The 27,649-nt window shown below is 36.2% G+C and overlaps 1 protein-coding gene and 1 non-coding gene across 20 annotated transcripts in view; both read right to left on the bottom strand.

The window, feature by feature from the left end:
* The window catches only part of LOC119544978 (nuclear body protein SP140-like protein), a 108,569-nt gene that overhangs the window by 63,616 nt on the left and 17,304 nt on the right, over positions 1 to 27,649 (bottom strand). For all 19 annotated transcript variants that reach the window (XM_037850617.1, XM_037850624.1, XM_037850614.1 and 16 more), the window contains exon 2: positions 8,499 to 8,661. In XM_037850617.1, coding sequence (XP_037706545.1) covers positions 8,499 to 8,660 — 162 coding nt within the window. In that variant the 5' untranslated portion in view covers position 8,661. The remainder of the gene's footprint in view (positions 1 to 8,498; positions 8,662 to 27,649) is intronic.
* LOC119545079 lies at positions 2,337 to 2,442 on the bottom strand. The gene has a single exon (XR_005219055.1). It is a non-coding gene; the product is annotated as a U6 spliceosomal RNA (small nuclear RNA).

The following is a 27,649-nucleotide window of genomic DNA, read 5'->3' as shown; positions in this document are numbered from 1 at the left end:
TTGTAGGGCAAAGGGAAGATTTGCTCCTCTATATCTCCAAGAGGGCCTACTGCTGAGATTTACTCACATTCAAAGGTTCTAGCAATGACCAAAAAAAAAAAAAGGAAGGAAGGAAAGGAAAAGAAAATTGAAACCCATTGGAGAAAGAATAGCAAGCATCTCCAGCCAAATTTTTCCTAACAAGATACAAATCCCTGTGGGTTTTAACGTTCTCAGAGCCAAGTACTTTAAATGGATGTTAATTGAAATGAAACACTGTGTCAATTCCCTTATTTGTTTTTGCTTTGGATTTAAGCAATTTTATTGAGATATATTCATATACCATACAGTCCATCTGAGGTATACAATCAGTAGCTTTTTCATAATCACAGGTTTGTGCATTTGTCACCACAATCAACTTTAGAACATTTTCTTCACTCCAAAAAGAAAATCCCCATACTCATTGTGCCAGTTTGGATATACAAAAGCCATATTCTTTAATGCAATCTTGTGGGGGCAGATATATTACTCTTCTTGATTAGGGTGTGACCTCTTGACTGAATGATTCCATGGAGATTTGACCCCGCTCATTCAGGGTATGTCTTGATTAGTTCACTGAAGTACCTAAGAGACCTCCAGGCCCAGACACTTGCTGATACTTTGAGTTGCTGGCCCAGAGTTTGCTCTGGAGAAGCAAAGAGAGGACTAAATGCCCCAAGAGCAGCTGAGAGACTTCGGGAGAGACATTTGGGAGCTGACAGAGATGCTTGGAGTTGAGGACAGACGGACATTTGGAGATGCTAAGCAAAGAGATGAAGACCAGAGTTTGGCCTGGATAAGCTAAGAGATAAAGAAGGCTAGAGACATTTTGGAGAAAGCCATTTTGAAATGCAACCTGGAAGCAAAGGAACAGCAGAAGCCAGTCACGTGCCTTCCCAGCGGACAGAGGTGTTCTGGACGCCTTTGGCCTTTCTTCAGTAAAGGTATCCTCTTGTTGATGCCTTGGTTTGGACACTTTTATGGCCTTAGAACTCTAAATTTGAAACCAAATAAACTCCCTTTATAAAAGCCAATCCATTTCTGGTATTTTGCATAATGGCAGCATTAGCAAACTGGAACACCCCTTAACTGTCACCTCTCAATCCCTCTATCTTTTCCCAGCCCTATATAACCTCTGATCTAATTCTATCGCTATAGATTAATTTATATTTAAAGAATATTAAAATAATACTGTTAACTATAGTCCATAGTTTGCATTGGGTGTATATTTTCCCATATACCCTATTATTAACATCTTGTAATAGTATATGTTATAGGGTATATGGGAAAATATACACCTAATGCAAACTATGGACTATAGTTTATTTGTAATAGTATATTTGTTATAGTTCATGTAAGAACATTCTTATATTGGTACTATTCACCACAGACATCATCCACCACAGGGTTCACTATGTTATGCAGTCCCATATTTTATCCTCTAGCTTTCCTTCTAGTAACATACATATGATCTTAAATTTCTCTTTTCAACCTCATTCACACACATAATTCAGTGCTGCTAATTATATAGTAATGTGCTACCATCACCTCTATCCATTTTCAAACACTTACAATCTACCTAAATAGAAATTCTGCACAAATTAAGCATCAGCTCCCCATTCTCTTCCCCCATTCTATCTCCTGGTAACCTATATTCTAGATTCTAACTCTATGAGTTTGCTTATCATAATTAGTTCTTGTCAATGAGATCATACAATATTTGTCCTTTTGTTACTGCCTTAATTTACTCAACATAATGTCCTCCAGGTTCATCCATGTTGTCACATGCATCAAGACTTCATCCCTTCTCACAGTTGAATAATATTCCATCATGTGTATATATCACATTTTGCTTATCCATTCATCAGTTGATGGACACTTGGGTTGTTTCCACCTTTCAGCAATTGTGAATAATGCCGCTATGAACACTGGTGTGTGAATGTCTGTTCGTGTCCTTGCTTTCAGTTCTTCCGGGTGTATGCCTAGTAGCGGGATTGCCAGATCATATGGCAACTCTTAGATTCCTGAGGAACTGCCAAGCTGCCTTTCACAGTGACTGCACCATTTTACATTCCTACCAGCAGTGAATGAGGCTTCTTATTTCTCCATATCCTCTCCAACACTTGTAGTTTTCTGTTTTTTGAATAGTGGCCATTGTAGTAGGTATGAAATGAAATCTCACTGTGATTTTGATTTGCATTTCCCTAATAGCTAGTGATATTGAGCATCTTTTCATGTGCTTTTTAGCCATTTGTATTTCCTCTTTGGAAAAATGTCTATTCAAGTCTTTTGTCCATTTTTTTCTTCATGTTTTTTTCTTCAATATGGAATGTTTCACCAATTTGCATGTCATCCTTGTGCAAGAGGCCATGCTAATCTTCTCTGTATTGTTCCAATGTTAGTATATGTTCATCTGAAGTGAGCACTTATGTCCATTTTTTAATTGGGTTGTTTGTCTTTTTGTTAGTTCTTGTAGCTTAGTTGTAGATTTTTTGAGACTTTCTATATATAGGATCATGTTATTTGAAAATAGTGAAAATTTACTTCTTCCTTTCCAATTTGAATGCCTTTTATTTCTTTCTTCTTGCCCTACTGCTCTAGCTAGGACTTCCAGCACAATGTTGAAATGGGCATCCTTGTCTTGTTTCAGTTCTTAGAGGGAAAGCTTTCAGTCTTTCACCATTGAGTGGGATATTAGCTGTGAGTTTTTCATATACGCCCTTAATCATGTTGAGGAAGCTTCCTTCTAGTCCTATCTTTCCAAGTGTTTTTTTCAAGAAAGGATGCTGGATTTTGTCATTGCTTTTTTGTGTATCAGTCAATATGATCATATGGTTTTCCCTCTTTGATTTGTTAATGTGGTATACTAAATGAATTGATTTTCTTGTGTTGAACCACCCTTCCATGCCTGGGATAGAACCCACTTGATCATGGTGTGTAATTCTTTTGATGTGTGTTGGATTTGATTTGCAAGTATTTTGTTAAGGATTTTTTTCATCTATAATCATTGGAGAAATGGGTCTGTAATTTTCTTTTCTTGTAATATCTTCATCTTGCTTTGGTATTAGGGTAACATTGGCTTCATTGAATGAGTTAGATAATATTCCCTCCTGTTCAATTTCTTGGAAGACTTTGAGCAGGATTGGTATTAATTGTCCTCAGAATAATTGGTAGAGATCCCCTGTGAAGCCATCTGGTCCTGGGCCTTTCTTTGTTGGGAGGTTTTTGATGATTGATTCAATCTCTTTGCATGTAATTGATCTGTTGAGTTCTTCTATTTCTTCACAAGTCAATGCAGGTTGTTTGCGTGTTTCTAGGAATTTGTCCATTTAAATTTTCTAACTTATTGGCATACAGTTGTGCATATTATCTTCTTATGATCCTTTTTATTTCTGTGGGGTTAGTAGTGAGGTCCCCTTCTCATTTCTGATTTTATTTATATGCATCTTCTCTCTTTTTTCCTTTGTCAGTCTAGCTAAAGGTTTTTTTAAAATTTTTATTGATCTTCTCAAAGAACCAACTTTTGCTTTGGTTTATTCTCTGTATTGTTTTTTAATTCTCAATTTCATTTATTTCTGATGTAATCTTTGTTATTTCTTTCTTTCTGCTTGCTTTGAGATTAGTTTGCTGTTCTTTCTCTAACTCCTTCAGGTTGTGCAATTAGGTCTTTGATTTTAGCTATTTCTTCTTTTTAAATGTAGGCATTTAGAGCTATAACAGTCCCTCTCAGCACTGTCTTCACTGAATCCCATATATTTTGATATGTTGTGTTCTTATTTTCATTTGTCTCAAGATATTTACTGATTTCTCTTGCAAGTTTTTCTTTGACCCACTGATTTCTTAAGAGTGTGTTGTTTAACCTCTACATATTTGTGTATTTTCCAGTTCTCTGGCTGTTATTGATTTCCAGCTTCATTCCATTATGTTAAGAAAAAGTGCTTTGTACAATTTCAATCTTTTTAAATTTATTGAGACCTGTTTTGTTGACCCAACATTTGGTCTATCCCGGAGAATGACCATGAGCACTTGATAAGAATGCATATTCTGCTGTTTGGGGATACAATGATCTGTATATGTCTGTTAGGTTTACTTCATTTATCATATTCTTCAAGTTCTCTGTTTCCTTGTTGATCCTCTGTCTAGATGTTCTATCTAATGATGAGGGTGCTGTATTGAAATCTCCAACTATTATTGTAGGGATGTCTGTTTCTCCCTTCAGTTTTGCCAGTGTTTGCCTCATATATTTTGGGGCAGTCTGGTTAGGTGCACAAATATTTATGATTGTTATTTCTTCTTGGTGAATTGCCCCTTTTATTAACATATAGTATCATTCTTTGTCTCTTATAAAAGTTTCGCATTTAAAGTCTATTTTGTCCTATATTAGTATAGCTACCCCAGCTCTTTTTTGTTACTATTTGCATAATCTTTCACTTTCAACCTATTTATGTCCTTGGGCCTAAGGAGAGTCTCTTGTAAACAGCATACAGATGGATCATATTTTTTTTTAATCCTTTCTGATGATCTGTTCTTTTGATTGGGGAGTTTAATCCACTAACATTCAATGTCATTACTGTAAAGGCAGTATTTACTTTGACCACTTTATCCTTTGGCTTTTATATGTCATATCATATTTTTGTCTCTCTTTTTACCATTTTAGTCACCCTTACTGCTAATCTTCATTTCTATACTCTTCTTCAAGTCTCTCTCACCCATCTTTCAGCTTGCAGCACTCTCTTTAGGATTTTTTTGTATGCAGGTCTCTTGTTGACAAACTCTCTTAGGTTCTGTTTATATATGAATGTTTTACCTGCCACCCCCGCTTCCCACCCACTATTTTTAAAGGACAGTTTTGCTTGATAAAGAATTCTTGGCTGGCAATTTTTATCTTTCAGTATACTAAACATATCATACCACTGCCTTCTCACCTCCATTATTTCTGATGAGAAATCAGAACTTAGTCTTATTGAGCATCCCTTGTGTGTGATGAATCATTTTTCACCTGCTACTTTTGGAATTCTCTCTTTCTCTTTGGCATCTGACATTCTAATTAGTATGTGTCTTGGAGTAGCTCTATTAGGATTTATTCTGTTTGGAGTATGTTGTGCTTCTTGGACAATTAAATATTGTATATTTAAGTCTTGGTAAATTTTTGCATTGATAAATTTTTGTCCATTATTTCCTCAAATATTCTTTCTGCCCCTTTTCCTTTCTCTTCTCCTTCTGAGACAGCCATGATACATAAGTTTGTGTGTTTCATGCTGTCATTCAATTCCCTGAGACCCTGATCAATTTTTTTCCATTCTTTTCCCTATCTGTTCTTCTGTCTGTTTGATTTCAGATGTCTTACCTTCTAGCTCACTGATCCTTTCTTCTGCCTGTTCAAATCTGCTGTTGTTTGCCTCTGTTGTATTTTTAATATCTTCTATTGCACCTCTCATTTTCATAAGTTCTGTTATTTTTCTTTGCATGTTTCAGATTCTTCTTTATGCTCACCCAGTATCTTCTTTTTACTTATTTTAAAAAAATCTTAAAACAATATTTATTTTGCCTAAAAACACATTTGAGTGTAATTCAAGGCTTTTACTTTCAAAATTCTCTATTTTTAATGCAATTTTATTGAGACATACTCACATACCATATAATCCATCCAAAGTATACAATCAATGGCTCATGGTATTATCAGATAATGTGCATTTATAACCACAATTGATTTTAGAACATTTTCATTACTCCAGGAAGCAAAAAAGAAAAAAGAAAAAAAAGAACACGCAAAACATCCTATACCCCTTTCCACCCCATCACTGATCACTAACATTAGCACAGTACATTTGTTACTATTTAAGAAAGAATATTAAGAAATTAGTGTTAACTATAGTCTGTAGTTTGCAATAGGTGCATTTCCCTCCATATACCACTCTATTATTAATTCCTTGTAATAGTTTCATACATTAATTTTAGCTCATGGAGGAAAGTTTTAACATTTATACTGTTAATCACAGTCATTGTCCACCATGAGATTTACTGAGTTATACTTCCCATGTTTTAACCTCTGGCTTTCCTTCTGTTGACATATGTGATTCTAAACTTCCCCTATCAACCACACTCACACACAGTTCAGCATTGTTAATTATTCTCACATAATGTGCTACCATCACCTCTATACCTTTCCACTCATTTAAATTCAACCTAGTTAAAAATTCTGCATATCTTAAGCAACTGCTCCCCTTACTCTAGCCTCATTCTATCTCCTGGTAACCTATATTATAGATTTTATGTCCATGAGTTTACATACTATAATTAGGTCATATTAGTGAGATCATACAATATTTATCCTTTTGTATCTGACTTATTTCATTCAACATAATGTCCTCCAGGTTCATTCATCTTGTCACATGCATCAGGACTTCATCCCTTCTCACTGCTGAATAATACTCCATTGTATGTATATACCACATTTTTTTTATTAAATTCAGTTTTATTGAAATACATTTACACACCATACAATCATCCATGATATACAATCCACTGTCCACAGTATGATAACATAGTTATGCGTTCATCACCACAATCTATCTCTGAACATTTTCCTTATATCAGAAAGAACCAGAACAAGAATAAAAAATAAAAGTGAAAAAAGAACACCCAAATCATCCCCCCATCCCACCCCATTTGTCCTTTAGTTTTTATCCTCATTCCTCCACTCATCCATACACTAGATAAAGGGAGTGTGATCCACAAGGCCTTCACAATCACACTGTCACCCCTTGTAATCTACATTATTATATAATTGTCTTCAGGAGTCCAGACTGCTGGGTTGGAGTTTGGTAGTTTCAGGTATTTACTTCTAGCTATTCCAATACATTAAAGCCTAAGAGGTGTTATCTATATAGTGCATAAGAATGTCCACCAGAGTGACCTCTCGACTCCACTTGGAATCTCTCAGCCACTGAAACTATTTTGTCTCATTTTGCATCCCCCTTTTATACCACATTTTTTTAATCCATTTATCAGTTGATGAACACTTGGGTTACTTCAACCCTTTGTCAATTTTGAATAATGCTTCTATGAACATTGGTGGGCAAATGTCTGTTAATGCCCCTGCTTTCAGTTCTGCTGAGTATATACCAATGTCTTCTTAATATCCTTCATCTCTTTAGCCATATTTTCCCTCATCTCTTTGAATTGCTTTAGGAGATTTGTTTGAACATTTTTGATTAGTTGTTCCAAATTCTTTGTCTCCTCTCACTTTTAATTTGTTTCTTTGGGACATTTCTCCTGTTTCTTAGTCTGGCTTGTAATTTTTTGCTGATGTCTAGGCATCTGATTTTCTTGAAGAATTTACTCTGATGGTTGGTTTCTCTCTCTTGCTCAGGGTTTTACTGTTGATTGGCATTGTGTTAAGTCTCTTCTTTGACATGTGGTTCAAGTTATTCTAGATCTTCAGAATTGCCCATATTATATCAAACCAAGAACAGGGGCCCAAAAAGGGGGTGCAGACCAGTTCCAAAGGGCCCTGGGGTGAGGGTCAGGAAAGATGCCCAAAAGCCTTTTTTGTTAGCTTCCCAAAGCTCCTCTTTCTTGGCCTGCCCAGAAGATGGCACTCTTCAGCAAGCTATTTCCCACAGCCCTGAGGAGGGAGCATGTTTTTCTAACCTCCATAGGCTCACTGGTGGTGAGGGTAGTGTTGAAAACAATGTTTGTGGGAAGCCCTGTCAAGGCAGGCTAGAACCATGATTCAGAGCCAGGACTCACCATTCCAAACTCTCTGATCAAAAGCCACACTCAGCCTTCAGCTGTGCCCATAACCATCCCCTTTTCCCAGGGAGGAAGACCTCCACATCCCTCTCTGTCTGCAGCAGCCAGCTACAGATGGTACCCAAGGCTGCTTGCCTCTGGGGGAGGGCTGCTGGCCACTGCTGCAGAGTGATTCACTCACAGTTAATTTGCTGCAGCTTCTCAGTCTCCCCAACCCACACTCTCCTGGATGCTGTACAGTGCTCCCCTGGCCTTCAGAACCCCAGAACCATCGTTTCACAGTTTCTGTCTGTCTGTTAGCTGTTTTTGTAGGAGGAGTGTGTCCTGTAGTTCCCTACTCTGCCATCTTCCCTGGAAGTTCCTCTTACTTGTTTTTAATTTCTAGGTTATGTTTTTATTGTATGAATTACTAAAAGACAAATACACCTATGAAGCATAACTGCTTCCAATATAGCCCATCTCTAGTGTCAAGTTCAGCCCAATTCCAATGGGCATCATGGACAATAGTTCCTTCAGAGAGAAGCTGGGATGCTTTTGGTGATGCTTACTTTTCCTCTCACTTTTTTAACTTTACAGGAATATTTCTAGAACTACTTGAAAAGTCCCTCCAATCATAGGAGGTCCCTCAGCCAGCTAGTTATCCCCTGAAGTTTGGATCCAGGCTATGAAAGCATAAGTTAGCTGGGGCTGGTTTACCAGGTTATGACATTATAAACTTCACTTACTTCAAACATTTTTTGGGTGATAAAGCCACGGTCTCGGAGGCCCTCAAGGAAAGGAAATGTTTTTTTTATTGCATGTGAAATCTCCACCTTATACTTTTGGAAGTGACGGAATATAAACTGACAGAGACACCTCTCTTCTTTGTTCTGGTCTTCTACAGACATCCTATGGAAAAAAGATACAATTTTTTGAATTGTGTCCCCCACAGAAAAACACATTTAAGTCCTAACCTCTGGTTCTGTAAATATGACCTTATTTGGAAATAGGGTCATTTAAGAAGGAATTAGCTAAATTAAAATGAGGCCAAACTGGATTAGGAAAGGCCCTAATCCAATATGACTGTGTTCCTTATAAGAAGAGGAAATTTGGACACCCAGATAGACACAGGGGAGAAGGCCATATGACAACTGAGGCAGGGATTGAAGTGCTGCAAGCCAAGGAACACCAAAGACTGCCAGCCATTGCCAGAAGCCCAGAGGCAAGGATGAAGTAGATTTCTCCCCACAGACTTCAGAGGGAGCACGCCCTCGTGAATGAAGTGAATGAAAGCTGTATTGAGCTTAGTTGATTTCAGACGTCTAGTTTCCAGAACTGTGAGACAATAAATTTCTGTTGTTTTAAGCAGTTTGTGGTACTTTGTTATGGCAGCCCTAGAAGACGAACACAACATGTGAAACTGGTCCTGGAAATTCCACGATACTCGTGGAAGTCGTAAGTTTTATACATGAAGAATAGGCTGCAGAGAACCAACACTATAAAGTAAGTGGTCCTGAGTAGAGATCAGAGTAAATAAAATTGAAGGAATACTCAAGGAAGTAATAGAAGAAAGCACGGAGGCTAAGAAGGACTTATACATAAGACTAAAAAAGGCCAGACTGTCCCAAACAAAGCAATTGTAAAGATGTCTTCATCTAAATACATCTGGATTTTTTAAATTAATTTTTTAAAAATTCCTACAAAAATCAAGACAGAATTAACAGATCATTCACAGAAGAATAAAAAACAGTGGACTAAAAATAGAATTTAACCCTGAAAATGCAAGCCTTAATTAACAACTAATAGAAAATAAATCTCGAAAAGATGAAAACAAGATGTCCCCTCTCTGACCTGAAGATGCCAAGGGAGAAATACCTTTCTGCATTATGAAACCAGTTCATAAATGATACAGTGCAGTTTAATAATGATAATGGCATTGTAAAGTATAAATTGAGAATTTCACAAAAATATCAGTCATTTTCTCCTGGGACATTTTGTTCTGCTTTCTGTTGATTTTAAGTTAAAACAAAGGTACACAATTTGACCCAGTTGAAAATCCAACGTTTACTAACATACTTTATAAAACATAAAGATAAAAGGGGACCAGTTGAAATAAAACAAACAAAACACAACAACAACAACAACAAAAGGGGGACCAGTTGGCTTTTTGTGCCTCTACCATGTAGGTTCTAATGTAATTTTAACATCTGCTGAAATGCACCAATTGAGAAACTTTCATGGACCTATTCAATACAGGGGATACAGTTATATCCCCGGAGATCCCACTAAATGTAGACATGTTATCCCTTATACTCTCAGGGGAGTAACAAGTAACTAAAGAAAGAATAGAGAACAAAAAGGTATGTGCTCACCTTAGCCATTCAACTATTGCCTTGCCTAAGTGTCCCAAAGCCATAGCATCCATTGCCCTAATTTATCCCGTAATGGTCATGGATACTCTGATCCAATAAGTAATAAATTAAAATTAAACTAAGTCAACCTACAAATTGGCTTGACAAAAGGAAACCCCATGGACCCTCCCAATTAAAATAGTTAATATAACCCAATATTAATTAAAACGGCATTCATAAATTAGAGCTTATCATGTAACACATAATTAATAAAGGGGAAATGATCTCTACTGCTTTTTCTTTGAACAGCTAAGGACGGCTATTTTCAACCCTGGGAGGAATGAACAGTGCCGCAGGGGTGGATTGCCACAACCTTAGCAGTGTGGTCCCATCTATTCAGGCCACACCCCTAATACCCAGTATCGTTGGAATTGCTGATTCCTTCAAATCAATGACTGGTAAATGGTTTACTACCATAAAGTTAGCTAATACGTTCTGTTTGGTGCCTTTCTCAACAGCCTCTCAGATTCAGTTTGCCTTTACCTCCAAAGGGATATGATGCACATTTCCCAGGTCACCCAAGGGGAGCCCCAGCAGCCTTGCCATCACACTGACAAGATCTTAACTGCATCCACCTTTCTCCACAACACAGGTGATGTATGGATAACAGCCTCCTTTCCCTGCCTCTCTGCATCTGGCCTTACCATACCTCACACGAGGTAATATGAACAAAATACCCAGGATGCTAAAAAAAAGGAACTACCTGAGAAAGTAATTTCAGATGTTTAAAAAAATGATTTTAGAAGTAAAAAAAAATTCTAAAATGGCTGTAACATAAAGCTGAGGGAAATTCCCAGGAAGTTAAATAAAATGACTAAAAGGTCAAAGGACAGTTAACTTAAGAGAAACAATAAGAGACTAAGGATTAATTTAGGTGGACCAACAGCCAACTAATTGGACTCCAGAAGACTTGGCAGAGACAATGGAAAAAAGAAACATATCAAGGAAATTATTTAAGGAGATGTCGTGGACTGGGAGGACATGAATTTTTTGATTGGGTACACGGGAAGATGAGTTTAAAAAGAACCAAACAAAGGCACATCACTATGAAATGCCAAAATCCAAAAAATGAAGAGAACTGTAAAACTTCCAAAATTAATTAAAAAGCAGGTAACTTATGGAGAAGTGATAGCAAGAATATCTTGAGACATCTCATCAGCGACAGTGTGTATGGAGCCAGATCATCAAAACAGAGTGAATAAGGACAACTTCCAACATGTAGGGGCTGAGATATTTTACTTTACAAACATTCACTTTGGTTTGTTCTCTAAATTTTTCTTTATTTCATTCAGATATATATATATATATATGCCAATCTGTAAAAATAAGCATTTTTAAATGTAATTTTATACATAATTTAAAATTTTTATGCAATTATTTTTCCCCTTTTTCTTCTTCCAATCATATCTCTCCTTCCTTTTCATCCACATCACTGTCCCCATGGCCCCCATAATCCATTTTAAAAACCTTGTATGTATTTGTCCCAAAGTTCTCTATAAGCATATAATTCTATCTACCAATATCTATATTCTGTACACATCTTGCAGGGATTTTGTCTTCATATTATATTACAATTTAATTTTATATGATTCTGTTTTTTTTGCATTATTTGCTTTTGTTTCTGCATCAGACTTGTCTTATACATTAGTACCTGTGAAAATCCTTTAGGTCACCTGTTTGAATCTAATTATTTATTTGTTTATTTCTTTGTTCATTTTTGTGCATATACAGTATTCAATAACACACATACATTCTTAGGAAAATACTTTAGGGTGGATTCCAGAAAAATAGGAGAGTAAACCAATAATGAGGAAGATATGAAAATCAAAAACTGGTGGATCCAACCCAGGAGGCAGTTAAGGGAAACCCAGGTAGGCTTCCCAGCAGCAGAGCAAGGGCACAAACATCCCATAATTGAGCAGAAAGATGGAGAGTTCAGGAAGAAGGGGGGCACCCCAAAATAACATGCTCTATAGGAAGCCTCATATGATAGAATTTTGGGAAAATAAAAATAATTATTATTTAAAAGTTTTTAAAGTATATATTTAAAATATATAAAAAGAAAATCAGAAACTCCTATTAAAAACAAAAAGGTATATAAGAAAGGAAATGTAATCATCGGTGAAAGAGAGATCACAATCAGAAGAAGTAACCAAAAAGGCTAAAAGTAGAACTGGAGACTTCCATTTCCAGCTTCAAAATATAAAGAACGTGAAAGTCATCGCTCCTATCCTTACAACACAGAAAAAGCTGAACAAACTGAAACCAATGATAGGAAAAACCATCAGCATGAGAAACAGGTGAACACAGGGAGTCACAGCTGAGATCTGCTCACCTGGAGCAAAAGCCCTGGAGCCAAATATTGGTAATACTGCAATGGAAATTTTGATGATTTGCTGGAGGCTCTCAGTGGACTAGCTTGAGAGTGAGAAACTCCTGGGCCCCACTCCCACTTTTGTGAGTTTTACCTCCAAAATGTCCACCAATTTCTCATGGGGAAGAGCAAGAAAGATGCTGTATGGATGTGGCAGAGAGAAGAGTAATCACTTTGAAGGATGCCTCAAACACAATCCATAACCAAGGCCTACTCCCCAGGGGAACAAACGTCACCAGAGGCTTATCCCACCTGGGGAAAGGGTAACTCTCCTACTCCAGTCCCCTCTACTTTTTCTCTCTCACCTAAGGGGAATACAGTAAGGAACACTTGTGAATTTCATACCCCAGAGATACAGGCCCATTCTAAGGCTGAGATTTAATCCCCAAATAAGAGAATACTTCACCTCCCCAGCACTGCGCCACCACATACATCAACCACCACATACATCAATAAAATAAAAGGTATAGAGATTGGGAAAGAAGAATAAAACTTTATTCACTAATGACACGATTGTATGGGTAGAAAACCCCATAGATTGGAGGAAAAAGTATATCTCCTGAAAATAATAAGGAAATAAAGTAAGGTCACAGGATATGAGGTTAATATACAAAACTCAATTGATTTTGCATATATGTGCATTGAAAAATTGGAATTTGAAATTTAAAAAAAAATACCATTTACAATAGCACCAAAATTATAACATACTTGCATATGAGTTTAACAAAGTGTGTACAGGATCTAAATACAGAAAACTACAAAACTCTAATAAAAGAAATCAAAGAATATCTAAATACATAGAGAGATATTACACATGCATTGATTGAAAGACTCAATATTGTTGAGATATCAGTTCTTCCCAACTTGATCTGTAGATTCAGTGCAATCCCAATCAAAATTCCAGTAAGCTATTTTGTAATGTGGATAAATTGACTCTAAAGCTTATATGGAAAGGCAAAAGTTGTAGAATTGTCAACACAATATTGAAGAACAAATTGGATTCATTATCCAATTTCAAGACTTACTATAAAGCTACAGTAATTAAAACATCATGGTGTTGACAAAAGAATAAACACATAAATAGATGGAACCGAATAAAAAACCCAAACGTGGACTTACACAAATAGAGTTAACTTATCTTTGAAAAGGAGTAAAGGCAATTCAATGGAGAAAAATAGGCTTTTAAACAAAACGACATTCATATGCAAAGAAATGAACCTAAACACAGATCTTACACAATTAACTCACAACATTTAACTTTCACAGAAATTAACCCAAGGTGGATCATAGACCTAAATGTAAAATACAAAACTATACAACTTCCAGAAGAAAACAGGAGAAAATCTATGTGATCATGCATTTGGCAATGAGATTTTGGATATAATACCCAAAGCATAATCCATAAAATTAAAAATTGATAAGTTGAACTTTATTTAAATTTTAAAATTCTGCTTTGCAAAAACCACTGTTAAGAGAACAAAAGAAAAGCCACAGACAGGGAGAAAATATTGTAAAACACATATTTGATAACCCAAAATATACAAAGAACTCTTACCAAGAGTTCTAAGAATTCTACAAAGAATTCTATACCAAGAAAACAAATAACCCAAATAAAAACATGGGCAAAAGATATGAGTAGACATCTCACCAAAGAAGATTTACAGATGGCAAACAACCATATAAAAAGATGCTCAATATCATTTAAAAACTTTAAAAAGTGAATGTACCAATTGTTTGCAAGGATGCAGAGCAATGGTTACTCTCAGTTGCTGATGAGATGGCAAAATGGTACAGCTACTGCAGAAGACAGTCAGTTTCTTAAAAAGGTAATGTGCTGGTTTGAATCTATTATGTACTCCAGGAAAACCATGTTCTTTTAATCCAATCTTTGGGGGCAAACCACCATGGGTGGGATCTTTTGATTAGGTTGTTTCCATGGAGATGTGAACCACCCAATTGTGGGTTGGACCTTTTGATTAGATTATTTCCATGGAGATGTGACCTTACCCATTCAAGGTGGGTGTTAATTGTCTTTACTGGTGTCCTCTATGAGTTGATAAAAGGTAGAACATTTTGAAGAGAACTCAGAGATGCTCAGAGAAAACCCTAGACATTTTGGAGACAGCCATTGAAACCCAGAACCAGGAGAGAAGCTAAGAGATGAAATCCAGAGTTTGTCCCAGAGAAGCTAAGAGAGGACTCCCTAGAAGCTTAGAGAGAAACACTTTGGGAGAAACAAGCAAGGATGAACAGGAGCTGAGAGAGAGAGAGCTAAGACAGGAGCCCAGAGACATTTTGGAGAAAGCCACTGAAACCAGAAGCTGAACCCAGGAAGGAAGGTTCAGCAGAGCCAGCCATGTGCCTTCTGATATGACAGGAGAACCCCAGATGCCATCACCCTTTCCTCAGAGAAGGTAACTACCTCTTGATGCCTTCTTTTGGACACTTTCATGGCCTTAGAACTGTAAATTTGTGAACCAATAGACCCCCATTGTAAAAGCCAATCAATTTTGGTATTTTGCATTTCGGCAGCTTTATCAAACTGAAATATAGTCTTATCATCCAATCCAGTAATTATACTCCTACATATTTTCCCAACTGATTAGAAAACTTACGCACACACAAAAACCTGCATGCAAGTGTTTACAGCAGCTTTATTCATAATTGTCAAAACCTAGAGCAACCAAGATGTCCTTCAATAGTCAATGGTCAACATAGGATGGTTCATCCATATAATGGAATATTTATTACTCAGCCATAAAAAGAAATAAACTAGTAACTAAGAGAAGACATGGACAGATCTTAAAGCACATTGCTAAGTGAAAGAAGCCAGTCCAAAAGGCTACAAACTATATGATTCCAATCACATGGCATTCTAGGAAAGACAAAACTATAGAGTGGCTGCCAGAGTTCGGGGTGTGGGAAGGATGAGGGCAGAGGGCTTAATAGGCAGTAAAACTATTCTGTATGATACTGTAATGGTTGATACATGACATTGTGCATTTGCCAAAACCCACAGTATTTTTTTTTCAAAACAAACACAAAATTTAATGAAAATAAATGAGTACAAAGTGAATGGAAAGGAACAAAAACAGTCAATGAATGAAGAAGTAAATGAATTAAATGAAACAGCTTTAGAAAAGCATGTTAACGTCACAGACTAGCAAATCACACTTTGCTCAGGCCTCTTATCCAGCAATATGAGACCCATTTAACAGGAAACCCACACATATACACACACAAACATATATGCAGTCACTTTGGACAATTACAAATCATCTAGATTCTGGTTACCCATAACTAGGGTGACCACACATCCCAGTTTGCCTGGGACAGTTCTGGTTTGTGCTTTTAGACCTGGCATAAGTATTAATAGCATTGCCTTTCACTCTTAAAAGTGTCCCAGTTTGAACAATAAATTCCATGATTCTATACAAAATCAACGTTGCTTATGCAATACATAATAGTAAATGCCAAAATGATTCCATATGACAGCCCTAACAATGCCAACAGATGACATTATGAAAAGGAGGGAGAGATGAATCAGATCCTGCAGACTGAAAGCTCATAGTATTTACAGCACAAGGAGTGAACCGTAGAGACCTAACTAAAATCCATTAGAACTAGGAAAAAATATTTGCCAAGGAGCATGAATAGAAAATAGGTGCATAATCAAAAGTTTCCATTTAGAACAATATAAATTGAAAAGAAATAAAATAATACTTCAGTTACAATAGCAAACACACACATTCATAAACATCTGAGAGGTACAGGAATTACACAAAGAAAACTATAAAATCTTATTGAAGGAAATTAAATAGATCTAAAGAAATGGATATATACATAATATATAAGGTGCTCCTGATTAGGGAAACAGTAATTTTAAAATGTCAATCCTTCTGAAGTCATTTTGCAAGTGTGGAGCCTTGAAATAATGTTAACATTTATATGACAGAACAAATGTCTGACTCAAGCAAAGAAAAATATGAAAAAGAAAATAGCCATGGGAAGTTTTTTCGTAATAGGCAAGTGTAAAAATGAGACATAAAGACATTAAAAGACAACATAGAAAAAATTTTCAACTCATAACAAAGGATTAATATAGTTAATATGCAAAGACTTGAGTCTATTAATAAAAATGACAAAAAACCCCAAAGAAAAAAATGGATCTGAATGGGCAGTTTAAAGAAGAGGAACTCAAAATGCCCAATAAACATATGAACATGTACAAGTTAAAACATCAGCAAGGTACCATTTTCACCCATTAGATCGGTAAACACAACTTTTTAAATGACACCAGGGAGCATGGGAAAACACTCAGAGAAACAGACAGTCCCATTCATTGATGGTGGGAGCCTGAATTGCTACACAGCCTTTTCAGAAAAGATTTGACAATATCTAATAAATTTTAAGACACACTAAAGTGACCCATCACTACCAACCTCCCGATCTAGCTTTATTTCTTTTTTCCATGTCCCTATCACTCCATAACACATTAAATGATTTGTATATTTTATTTGATGTTTATTATCTTGTTTATCATTTCACTTCTCCTAGAAAGTATATGTGTCATAAAGGCAGGGATTTTGTCTGTTTTATCCACTGATTTTTCCTGAGTACCTGATATATATGAGGTACCCCATAAATATTTGTTCATTTTTATTAATAGGCTCAAAGATAAATCTACTGAAGCAATGCATTTAGTAGCAAACAACAGCAGCAGCAATATACTATATGATCTTCTTTTACAAAAATCAAATTATTAAAAATTTTTTATTTGGAACAAAGTTTGGAAAAAGTATGGAATGATTCAATCCAGACTATTAACATTGGCTTAGCACACAGTGTCAGGGCCCCACCAGATCCCGCCAGATCCTTTAATATTTTAATTAATTAATTAATGTTATTAATTTTACCATTTTGGGTGCCCCCTTGCAAGACTCCTCCCCCCCCCAAAGCGTGCTTGCAGCAGTCAGCAGTCCCAGGCTGGCAGAGCTGCGTGGTCTGTGAGCACAGAGTGCCAGGAGGGTTGCTGGGTGGCCCTGACAATGACTGAAGGGTGCGGAAGAAAGAAAGCCCAGTTCCCTCACCCCAGTTCGGGACAGCCTCAGGCATTATTTATACTCCAGAGTTCCCCGAAAAGTTCAGCCTAAATCAGCTTTTCTCAGGACGCTGTTGTGCTTCTCTGCCTTCCCTGCCCTACACCCCAACTCCCTTTCTGGTTTCACCTGGGAGCCCTTCCTTTGTAAACCGCTTACTACATCTCTGGATCTGTTTCTGGGGATCCTGACCTAAAACAGTCTGTTACCCTTGGACGGGTGGGAATGGAGAGGAACTGGAAAGCTGCACATTATTAGCTCTTTCAGTATGTATCGCTGGAATATTTTACTTATTTCATGGAACTTGTATTATCTGTGCATTTTTTTAAAATTGGCAAACAAAAAGAATTTTAAATAAGAATCTGCATATTTAAAATTATGGAATGCAGCCAACCCAGAACTCATAAAAATGTGGTCTTAAATCAGATATTTCAACAAAATAGAAAAAACGAAAAACAAATATACGGAAGAATAGAGTATGAGGATTAAATTAATAAGACTAAACTGTGAAAAATGTTAACGAGGAACAGAAAAGATGTTGAATTTAATAATAAATTCAATTGAAGGTAGAAAAATGAGCAAAAAAGGGACATGTCTCTGGCAAAGTCAATCAAGAAGGGAAAAAATCATGGCAAATCAGAAATTCAGAATGAGAGCAGCTATAGCCCAAATACAGTTTTATTAAAGAAGATAACTGAATGTAATTATATATTAACAATTAAAAATATAAATAGAATGGATGATTTTCTAGGAAAATAAAAGCTAATAACATGAATTTTAAAAAGGTGCCAGACTCAAATGTCACAAGTGACTTCAATCAGATGATTAAGAATTAGATAATTCCATCGCCGTTTCCATTACTCTAGAGCAGAGAAAAGAATGTTATCGCAAATCATTTTAAAAAGTCAATCTTTTAAAATATAGATAGCAAAACTTGACAAACGGAACACAGAAAGAAAATTAATTTCCCTTGTAAATAGAAGTGCAAAACTCACATGTGAAGTATTAACAAAACAAATATACTATCATGATAACATGACTAAAAGAGTTTTCCAGGAATTCAAAAATAGATAGCTTGGTGTTTAAAGCCCAAGTACAAGAAGATTGTAGAATCATTTCTATGAACTGGATAATAAAATTCACTATCAATTATTATTTTCTTTATATCTTTAGTATTTTCATATGCTAACTACTAAAACCCATGAAATGTACACAACTTATAGTAAGTAATGTTTACAGAGATATAATAGAACTATTGAATTAATAATATACAGCATGATCTGTCCCCAGGTGGAAAGAAATAATAGTGCAAAAATATCAGTTTTCCCCAATTGATCTAAACAAATAAAACCAAATGAAAAGTAAAAAATGTGGAACACAGAGTCTTATTAAAATATGTTTCTGCAGACTGTAAAAAGATTCTTATGGGCTGAGGGCAGAGAGGAAGGAGAAAGTGGTGGCTGGAGTAGAGCCTTCAGAGCACAGCCATGAATGAATCTGCATGACCACAAAGAGAGATTGGCTCTGCGGATGCTAGGAGAGGGGACCCCATTCAGCCTCACAAAGCTCCCCAGACCCTGCCCCAAGTCTTGCATGGAAGAGCAAAATGATTCCTGTATCCTCAGCCATGGTCCAGAAGGACAGGGAAGGCTGCCAGATCGGAAGAGCCATGTTAACCAGGACAATGATCATCAAGTGCCAGAGGAGACCCGAGGTCTTGGCACTGTGCGTAATCTCCTCAGAACTCTGACACACAGGGAAAGTGGGTCTGGGTGGAAGGAATGAGAGCAGACACATCATCTCAACAGGTGACTATTCCTGATGACAGCCTGAGGAAAAGGAGGCCCAATGCACAGAAGACCTAATGCCAACCCTTCTCCGAAAGAATACATTCAGGCTGTGGGGTCACAGATACACCTCTAAGAAACAGACCGTCAGGTCTCCTCACAAAAAATATGAACTTGCAACAAAGAATCATTAAATATTTGAAGAGCATATGCATCATAAAATAAAAAAGAATGATATGCAAAATCAGAGAAGTAACACCAGAGGAAATAGAATAGAGCCAACAAAACAAGACTTCAGATTTTGTATATTTATTAGGTTCCACAAGTTATGAAATATTGCCTTTTTCTATAAAATAATGATAAATCTTGTAAATTTAAAAATTGAATATTCAAATTTAAAAATAATGCTAGGCCAAAAAAAAGTTGGGAATTAATTTAACAAGAGGGTGCAAGACTTATATGTTCAAAACTACAAAACACTGCTAAGAGAAATAGAGACTTTCTTGGTTCATGGATTGGAAGGCTCAGTATTTTTAAGATGACAATTCTCCCCAGATTGATTTATAGGCTCAATGCAATTCCTGTCAAAATCCTGGCAGACATTTTTTTGTGTGTGCAGAAATTGAGGAGTTGATTCTAAAATTTATATTTACAAACATATAAAGGACCTAGAATTGCCAAGACAATCTTGAAAGAGAAAAACAAAGTTGAATGACTTCTACTTTCTGATGTCAAAACTTATTATAAAGCTATAATAATTAAGATAGTTGTGGTACTGGCATAAAGAAATGCATATGGGGGAGGTGGGGCAAGATGGCAGCATAGAGAGGAGTGGAAGCTAAGTAGTCCCCCTGGAACAACTACAAAAAACCAGAAACAACTAGTAGATAATCCAGAATAACTGCGGGGGGACAAACAAGACCGTCCACTCATCATATACCAACCTGAATTGGGAGGAATGCCCAAGATCACAGCATAAAATCTGTAAGTAAAACCTGTGGATCCAAGTCGTGAGACGCCCTCCCCCATAGCCCGAGCTGCAAAGCCTTGTGGTGCCAGAGAGAAGCTCTCTCCCAGCAAGCGAATATAGCTCAGCTGAGCTCCAAATGGGGTTTTAAGTAGCGAGTGTGAACTGCTCACTACAGGTACGCATCCCCAAAAAACAGACAGAGGCTTTGGGTGACGACTGACCTGGGAGAGCTGGAGGGTTGCCTCAGACTCGGTCTGAAGGGGACTATCGTTTCTTTTTCGGCTCAGTGGAGAAAGCCCCAGTCATTTTCAGTTTCCAGGGCTGTGACTCGGGGAAGGGTGAAGACAGCACAAGCAGAGAGTGAGATCATTGAAATGCTAATGAACTCCACCTGGGGGGTCTGTCTTCTCTAGGAGGAAAGGGGTGGGGCCCTTTCCATTCAGAACCAGACCCAAGAGCCTGGGGGAACACGGCCATACCGCCTCATACCAGTCAAGAATTATAGGCTAACAGGCATCACCTGCTGGGCAGAAAAGCACAGTGACCTGAGGCATCAAAGGGTGGAGCAATTTTCTAAGACATACCCACAGGGAAACCAGATACTGAATATTTCTTCCCTCTGGGACCTGAGCCTGTTCTGGTCTGGGAAAACCTGATTTGGATAACCAAGGAAACCATGCCTAGACAACAGAAAATTATAACCTACACTAAGAAAAACAAAGTTATGGCCCAGTCAAAGGAACAAAAATACACTTCAACTGAGATACAGAAATTTAAACAACTAATGCTAAATCAAATCAAAAAGTTTAGAGAAGATATTGCAAAAGAGATAGAGGCTGTAAAGGAAACACTGGGCATATATATGGCAGAAATCAAAAGTTCAAAAAAACAACTAGTAGAATCTATGGAAATGAAAGGCACAACACAAGAGATGAAAGACACAATGGAAACATACAACAGCAGATCTCAAGAGGCAGAAGAAAACACTCAGGAACTGGAGAACAAAACAACTGAAAGCCTACACGCAAAGGAGCAGATGGAGAAAAGAATGAAAAAATACGAGCAACGTCTCTGGGAACTCAAGGATGAAACAAAGCACAATAATGTACGTATCACTGGTGTCCCAGAAGGAGAAGAGCAGGGAAAGGGGGCAGAAGCAATAATAGAAGAAATAATTAATGAAAATTTCCCATCTCTTATGAAAGACATAAAATTACAGATCCAAGAGGCACAGCGTACTCCAAACAGAAGAGATATGAATAGGCCTACGCCAAGACACTTAATAATCAGATTGTCAAATGTCAAAGACAAAGAGAGAATCCTGAAAGCAGCAAGAGAAAAGCGATCCATTACATACAAAGGAAGCTTAATAAGACTATGTGAGGATCTCTCAGCAGCAACCATGGAGGCAAAAAGGAAGTGGTGTGATATATTTAAGATACTGAGAGAGAAAAACCGCCAACCAAGAATCCTATATCCAGCAAAGCTGTCCTTCAAATATGAGGGAGAGCTCAAAATATTTTCTGACAAACAGACAATGAGAGACTTTGTGAACAAGACACCTGCCCTACAGGAAATACTAAAGGGAGCACTACAGGGTGATAGAAGACAGGAGTGCATGGTTTGGAACACAATTTTGGGAGATGGTAGCACAGCAATGTAAGGACACTGAACAAAGATAACTATGAATACGGTTGAGAGAGGAAGGTGGGGAGCATGTGAGACACCAGAAGAAAGGAGGAAAGATAAAGACTAGGACTGTGTAACTTGGTGAAATCTAGAGTATTCAACAATTGTGATAAAATGTACAAATATGTTCTTTTACGAGGGAGAACAAGCAAACATCAACCTTGCAAGGTGTTAAAAATGGGGAGCCATTGGGGGAGGGATGCAATCAGCATAAACTAGAGACTGTAACTAATAGAATCATTGTATTATGCTTCCTTTAATGTAACAAAGGTGATATACCAAGGTGAATGCAGGTAAGAGGGGGGGATAGGGGAGGCATGTTAGACACTTGACATTGGTGGTATTGTCTGATTCTTTATTCTACTTTGATTTAGGGTTATTTTTCCTTTGGTGCTTCCTAGCTGTCATTTTTTTTTTTCCTCTTTCTTTTGCCTGTCTACCTTGTTTGACTCTCCCTCCTGACTTGTGGAAGAAATGTAGATGCTCTTATATGGATGGTGGTGAGGGTGGTGAACACATAAATGTATGACCATGCAGAGAACCATTGATTATTTACTTGGGATGGAGTGTGTGGTAAGTGAACAAAACCATATTAAAAAAAAAATGGGTTGATGACAAAACCTCGAGGGCAGTGTACTGGGTGGAATGGGCTGGACACATAAGGACAGTTATTGCAGGGTTTCACTGATAGGAACTAATTATAATATGTAAACTCATAGACATGAAATATACGGTACCAGGATGTGGGACAAGGCCTAAGAGTGGGGAGTGGTTGCTTAGTGTGAGCAGAATGTTCAATTAGGACGAACTTAAATGTTTGGAAATAAACAGGGGTGTTGGTAACAAGATGTGAGAATAATGTTTGTGCCGAATGGTGTGTGAATGAGGTGGAAAGGGGAAGCTCAGAGTCATATATGTCACCAGAAGGAAAGTTGGAAGTCAAAAGATGGGAATGTATAAAACTGAATCCTATGGTGGCTAATGTCCATGATCAACTGTACAAATACTAGAAATCGCTTCCATGAACCAGAACAAATGTATGAGAATACAATTAGAAGTTAATAATAGAGGGGCATATAGGGAAGAACTATATGTCTATTACAAACTATATACTACAGTTAGTAGTATTTCAACATTTTTTCATAAACAGTAACAAATGTACTATACCAATACTATGCGTCAACAATTGAGGGGGGTTGGTTAGGGATAGGGGAGGATTAGAGTTTCCTTTTCTTTTTTTATCTTTCACTTTATTTCTTGTCTGGAGTAATGAAAAGTTTCTAAAAATTGAACAAAAATTAAGTGTGATGGATGCACAGCTGTATGAGGTTACCCAGTGGCAAGTGATTATACACTTTGGATCTTTGGATAATGGTATGGTATCTGAACAATATCAATAAAAATGAAAAAAAAAAAAAAAAGAAATGCATATGGATCAATGGAGCAGAATCAATTGATTTTCAACAAAAGTGCCATGTGGTATATCAACAGAAGTGGATGTCAACATGCAAAAAGATGAATTTAATCTATTTTTTTTCACAGTACACACAAAAACCAACCCCAAGTGGATCATAGACCTAAATGTTAGAGCAGGACCAGCTTTACGGACATGCAACCCGTGCAGTCAAAGAGGGCTTGGTTTGCCTCTTGGTTTATTGTTTATGGTTATTGTTTGACCTTCACTGTTTTGAAATTCTTAATAATTTATGAAGAAGAGGCCTGCATTTCCATCTTGCATTGGGCCTGAAAATTATGTGGCTGTGTAAGAAATAAAGTTATAGACTTAAAAAAAAGTTATAAAACTTTTAGAAGAAAATAGTGGAGAAAATGTTTGTGACTTTGGGTTAGGTAAAGGGTTCTTAGATACAACACTAAAAGCATGATCCATAAAAGAATAAAATTGGTAAGTCAGAATTCATTATAATTTAAATCATTTGCTTCAAAAGACAGACACCCGTGTAAAAATGAAAAGACAGGCACAGATTGGGAAAAAAATATTTGTCAATCATATTTCTAAAAAAGGACTTGTTTCTGGACTATGTAAAGAATTCTTACAAGTTAATAATAATAAGACAAATAACCCAATTAAAAATGGGCAAATGATTTGAACAGATACTCCACCAAAGAACATATGATTTAATAACTTCAACATCATTAGTCGTTAGGGAAATGCAAATTAAAACCATGAGATACCAATCACACCACTAGGATGGCTATAATCACAATAACTAGCTTCAGTGAGGATGGGAGGTAAACTGGAACCTTCATACATTGTTGGTGGTAATGTAAAATGATGCTTTGGAATCTTTTGTAAGACAATTTCTTAAAAAGTTAAAAATAGTATTACCATAGGACCCAGCAGTCCCACTTGTAGTTATCTACCTAAGAGATATGAAAACATATGTCCACGCGAAAAACCTAAACACAAATGTCCATGGTAGCATTATTCAGAACAGCACCAAAGTAGAATTCCTCCAAATGTCCTTTAACTGGTGAATGGATAAATAAAATGTGGTATATGGAATACTATTTACAATAAAATGGAACAAAATATTGATACCTGCTACAACATGGATGAACCTGAAAAACATTAAGTGAAAGAAGCCAGATTATTGTATGTTTCCATTTATATGAATGTGAAGAAAAAAGCAAATCTATAAAGAAAGTAGATTAGTGGTTGGCTGTGGCAAGGAGCATGAAATAGGAATTGACCTCAATTGGGCATGAGGAAACTGGGCTGATGAAAATGTTCTAAAATTGTTAATGGTTGCACAAATTTGCAAACTTACTAAAAGCCATTCAATCGTACACTTAGGTGAATTTTATATGTAAATTATACACATTAAAGAAAAATAATGGTAGGTGGGTTAAATAGCAGAATAGACTCAGCTGAAGAGTGAATCCTGTGGAAGGTTTTACTCTGGATTCTTTGAAAATGCAGGAAAATAAAAAACAAAACAAACATGGGAGACATGAAATAATGAAAAGACATGTATTCCATAATCAGATGTTTCAACATTCTGCCAACAGGAATTCAAGGAGAGAAAAGAAAGAATAAGAACAAGGAAATCAAATCAAACGAGGAAAAAAATTCCCAGAACTGAAGCTAGATCCTTAGATTAAAAAGGACCATCAAAGGCAGAGAATGGCTATTTAAAACCCATATCTAGAAACAGTGAACATCAAGGATAAAATAGCAAATCTTAAGTTTCCAGAAAGTAAAAGCAATTACTTATAAAGGAATGAAAACCTAACTGAAGTTAGATTTTTCATATGACACTGAATGCAGACAAACAATAAAGAAATGTTTTAAATGAAAAATCATTTTGAACTTTAATTCTAAGCATACCCACTCATTCAATTTTTTTTTATTTAAACAAGGCAATTTATTTTCTCTTAAATAGAACTGTTCAGAAGAAAATGACTTAATTTTAGATGAATTTCTCATGATAAAGGTAGAAAGAATAAGAAATATACAATAATTAACTTTTAACCATCCTTTCACATCCTGAGATCCAGCATATTGCTATTATTTTTTTTTTCAGACAGTATTTTTTTACTTATAACTTTTTTTAGTTAGAGGAATTGTAGGTTTACAGAAATATCATGCATAAAATATACAAAATACAGAGTTCCCATATACCACTCTATTATTAATACCTGGCATTAGTGATATAACATTTGTGATAATTCAAGGAAGAATATTTTTATAATTGTCTATTAACTATAGTCCATTGTTTACAGTGGGGTTCACTGTGTTGTACAGTCCTATGTTTTTTCTTTTACTTTTTATTCTAGTAACATATATGAGTTCTAAAATTTCCCCTTTTAACCACATTCACGTATACAATTCAGTTCTATTAATTACATTCACAATGTTGTGCTACCATCCATTACCAAAACTTTACATTACCAAAACAGAAATTCTGTACAATTTAAGCATTAACTCTCTATTCCCTACCCCAACCCAGCCCCTGGTAACATATATTTTAGATTCTGACTCTTTGAGTTTGTTTATTCTAATTATTTCATATCAGTAAGATCATACAATATTTGTCTTTTTTGTGTCTGGCTTATTTCACTCAACATGATGTCTTGAAGGTTCATCCATGTTGTCACATGTACCAGAACTTCATTCGTTTTTTTTTTTTTTTTTAAATCTTCATTTTATTAAGATATATTCACATACCACGCAGTCATACAAAACAAATCGTACTTTCGATTGTTTACAGTACCATTACATAGTGGTACATTCATCACCCAAATCAATCCCTGACACCTTCATTAGCACACACACAAAAATAACAAGAATAATAATTAGAGTGAAAAAGAGCAATTGAAGTAAAAAAGAACACTGGGTACCTTTGTCTGTTTGTTTCCTTCCCCTATTTTTCTACTCATCCATCCATAAACTAGACAAAGTGGAGTGTGGTCCTTATGGCTTTCCCAATCCCATTGTCACCCCTCATAAGCTACATTTTCTCATTCAATTTTGAAAGTAAAATAAAGATACCTTAAGACAAAAGAACTCAGAAAGTTTATGACAAAACAGGAGAGAAATAAAATCAAGTTACAGCTTTTAGCTTACAAAATCACTCCAGTCTTTGAGAGAAAAATACACATCTAAGTATATTTATTAAAAATTAAACTTTAACTGAAAGAAAGAAGGGATAACTTCCACTGTATTTGAGGGAAAAGTATGCAGTAAAGATAATGCAAACAATCCAAAGACAGGAAAGAAAGAGGGTGGGAGAACTATGGGAAATCTTTGTAAATATGAAATTAAAAACTAAAATAGCAAGAAGAAATACATAGTAGTGATCAAATTAAACGTCAATGGAATAAACTGACATAAAATATAGAGATACCTAAATTGAATTGGAAACAGAATTCAACTCTATTCCATTCATAAGAGACACACAAATAATAAAACCAGTAAGACTGAAAATAAAGGAATTGGAAAAGACATACCAGGCAAATACAAACTAAATTTAAAATTAATATCAGAAGCAAATAGAATTTATACTGGAAAAGCATCATAAAGAACACAGAAAAGTATTTCATATTGATAAAAGTTATCTTGTACCAGAAGATATAGCAGTCGACGAGCCATAAGAAAACAGCTTCAAAATAGTTAATGGAGAGCCTGAAGGAGGTGCAAGGAAAATTTTAAAATCCACAATTGCAGTAAGAAATGTTAACACACCAATACGAGAATTGGCAAATGAGTAAACCAAAAGTAAATAAGGAATAAAAGATTCGAATAAAATAATGAGCAATCTTAATTAAACAGGCATTAAAGCAGATATTCCAGTCGTTTCAGCACATTTAAAAATATCTGACATTTTTGAGGGCTCCCCTCTATGTTGGGCCATGATACTTGGTTTAACTCTTCCTTCTCATGACCCCTCCCTGGTCTGGCATCAGATAGTACCTTGCTAATCACTACACTATATTGCTTTTCAAAGATGGAGAAGCTTAAGAAATGAGCATGTATCAGGCCACAAAGGAAATAACAGTAGACTCTAAAAAAGCAGAAATCTTAGTGAACACATTTTCTAGTTCAA

The sequence above is a fragment of the Choloepus didactylus genome, chromosome 9 (genome assembly GCF_015220235.1).
Source record: "Choloepus didactylus isolate mChoDid1 chromosome 9, mChoDid1.pri, whole genome shotgun sequence".
In the NCBI taxonomy this organism is placed as follows: domain Eukaryota; kingdom Metazoa; phylum Chordata; class Mammalia; order Pilosa; family Megalonychidae; genus Choloepus; species Choloepus didactylus.
The sequence above is the reverse complement of the archived record's forward strand: the minus strand, read 5'-3'. Positions and strand labels throughout refer to the sequence as shown.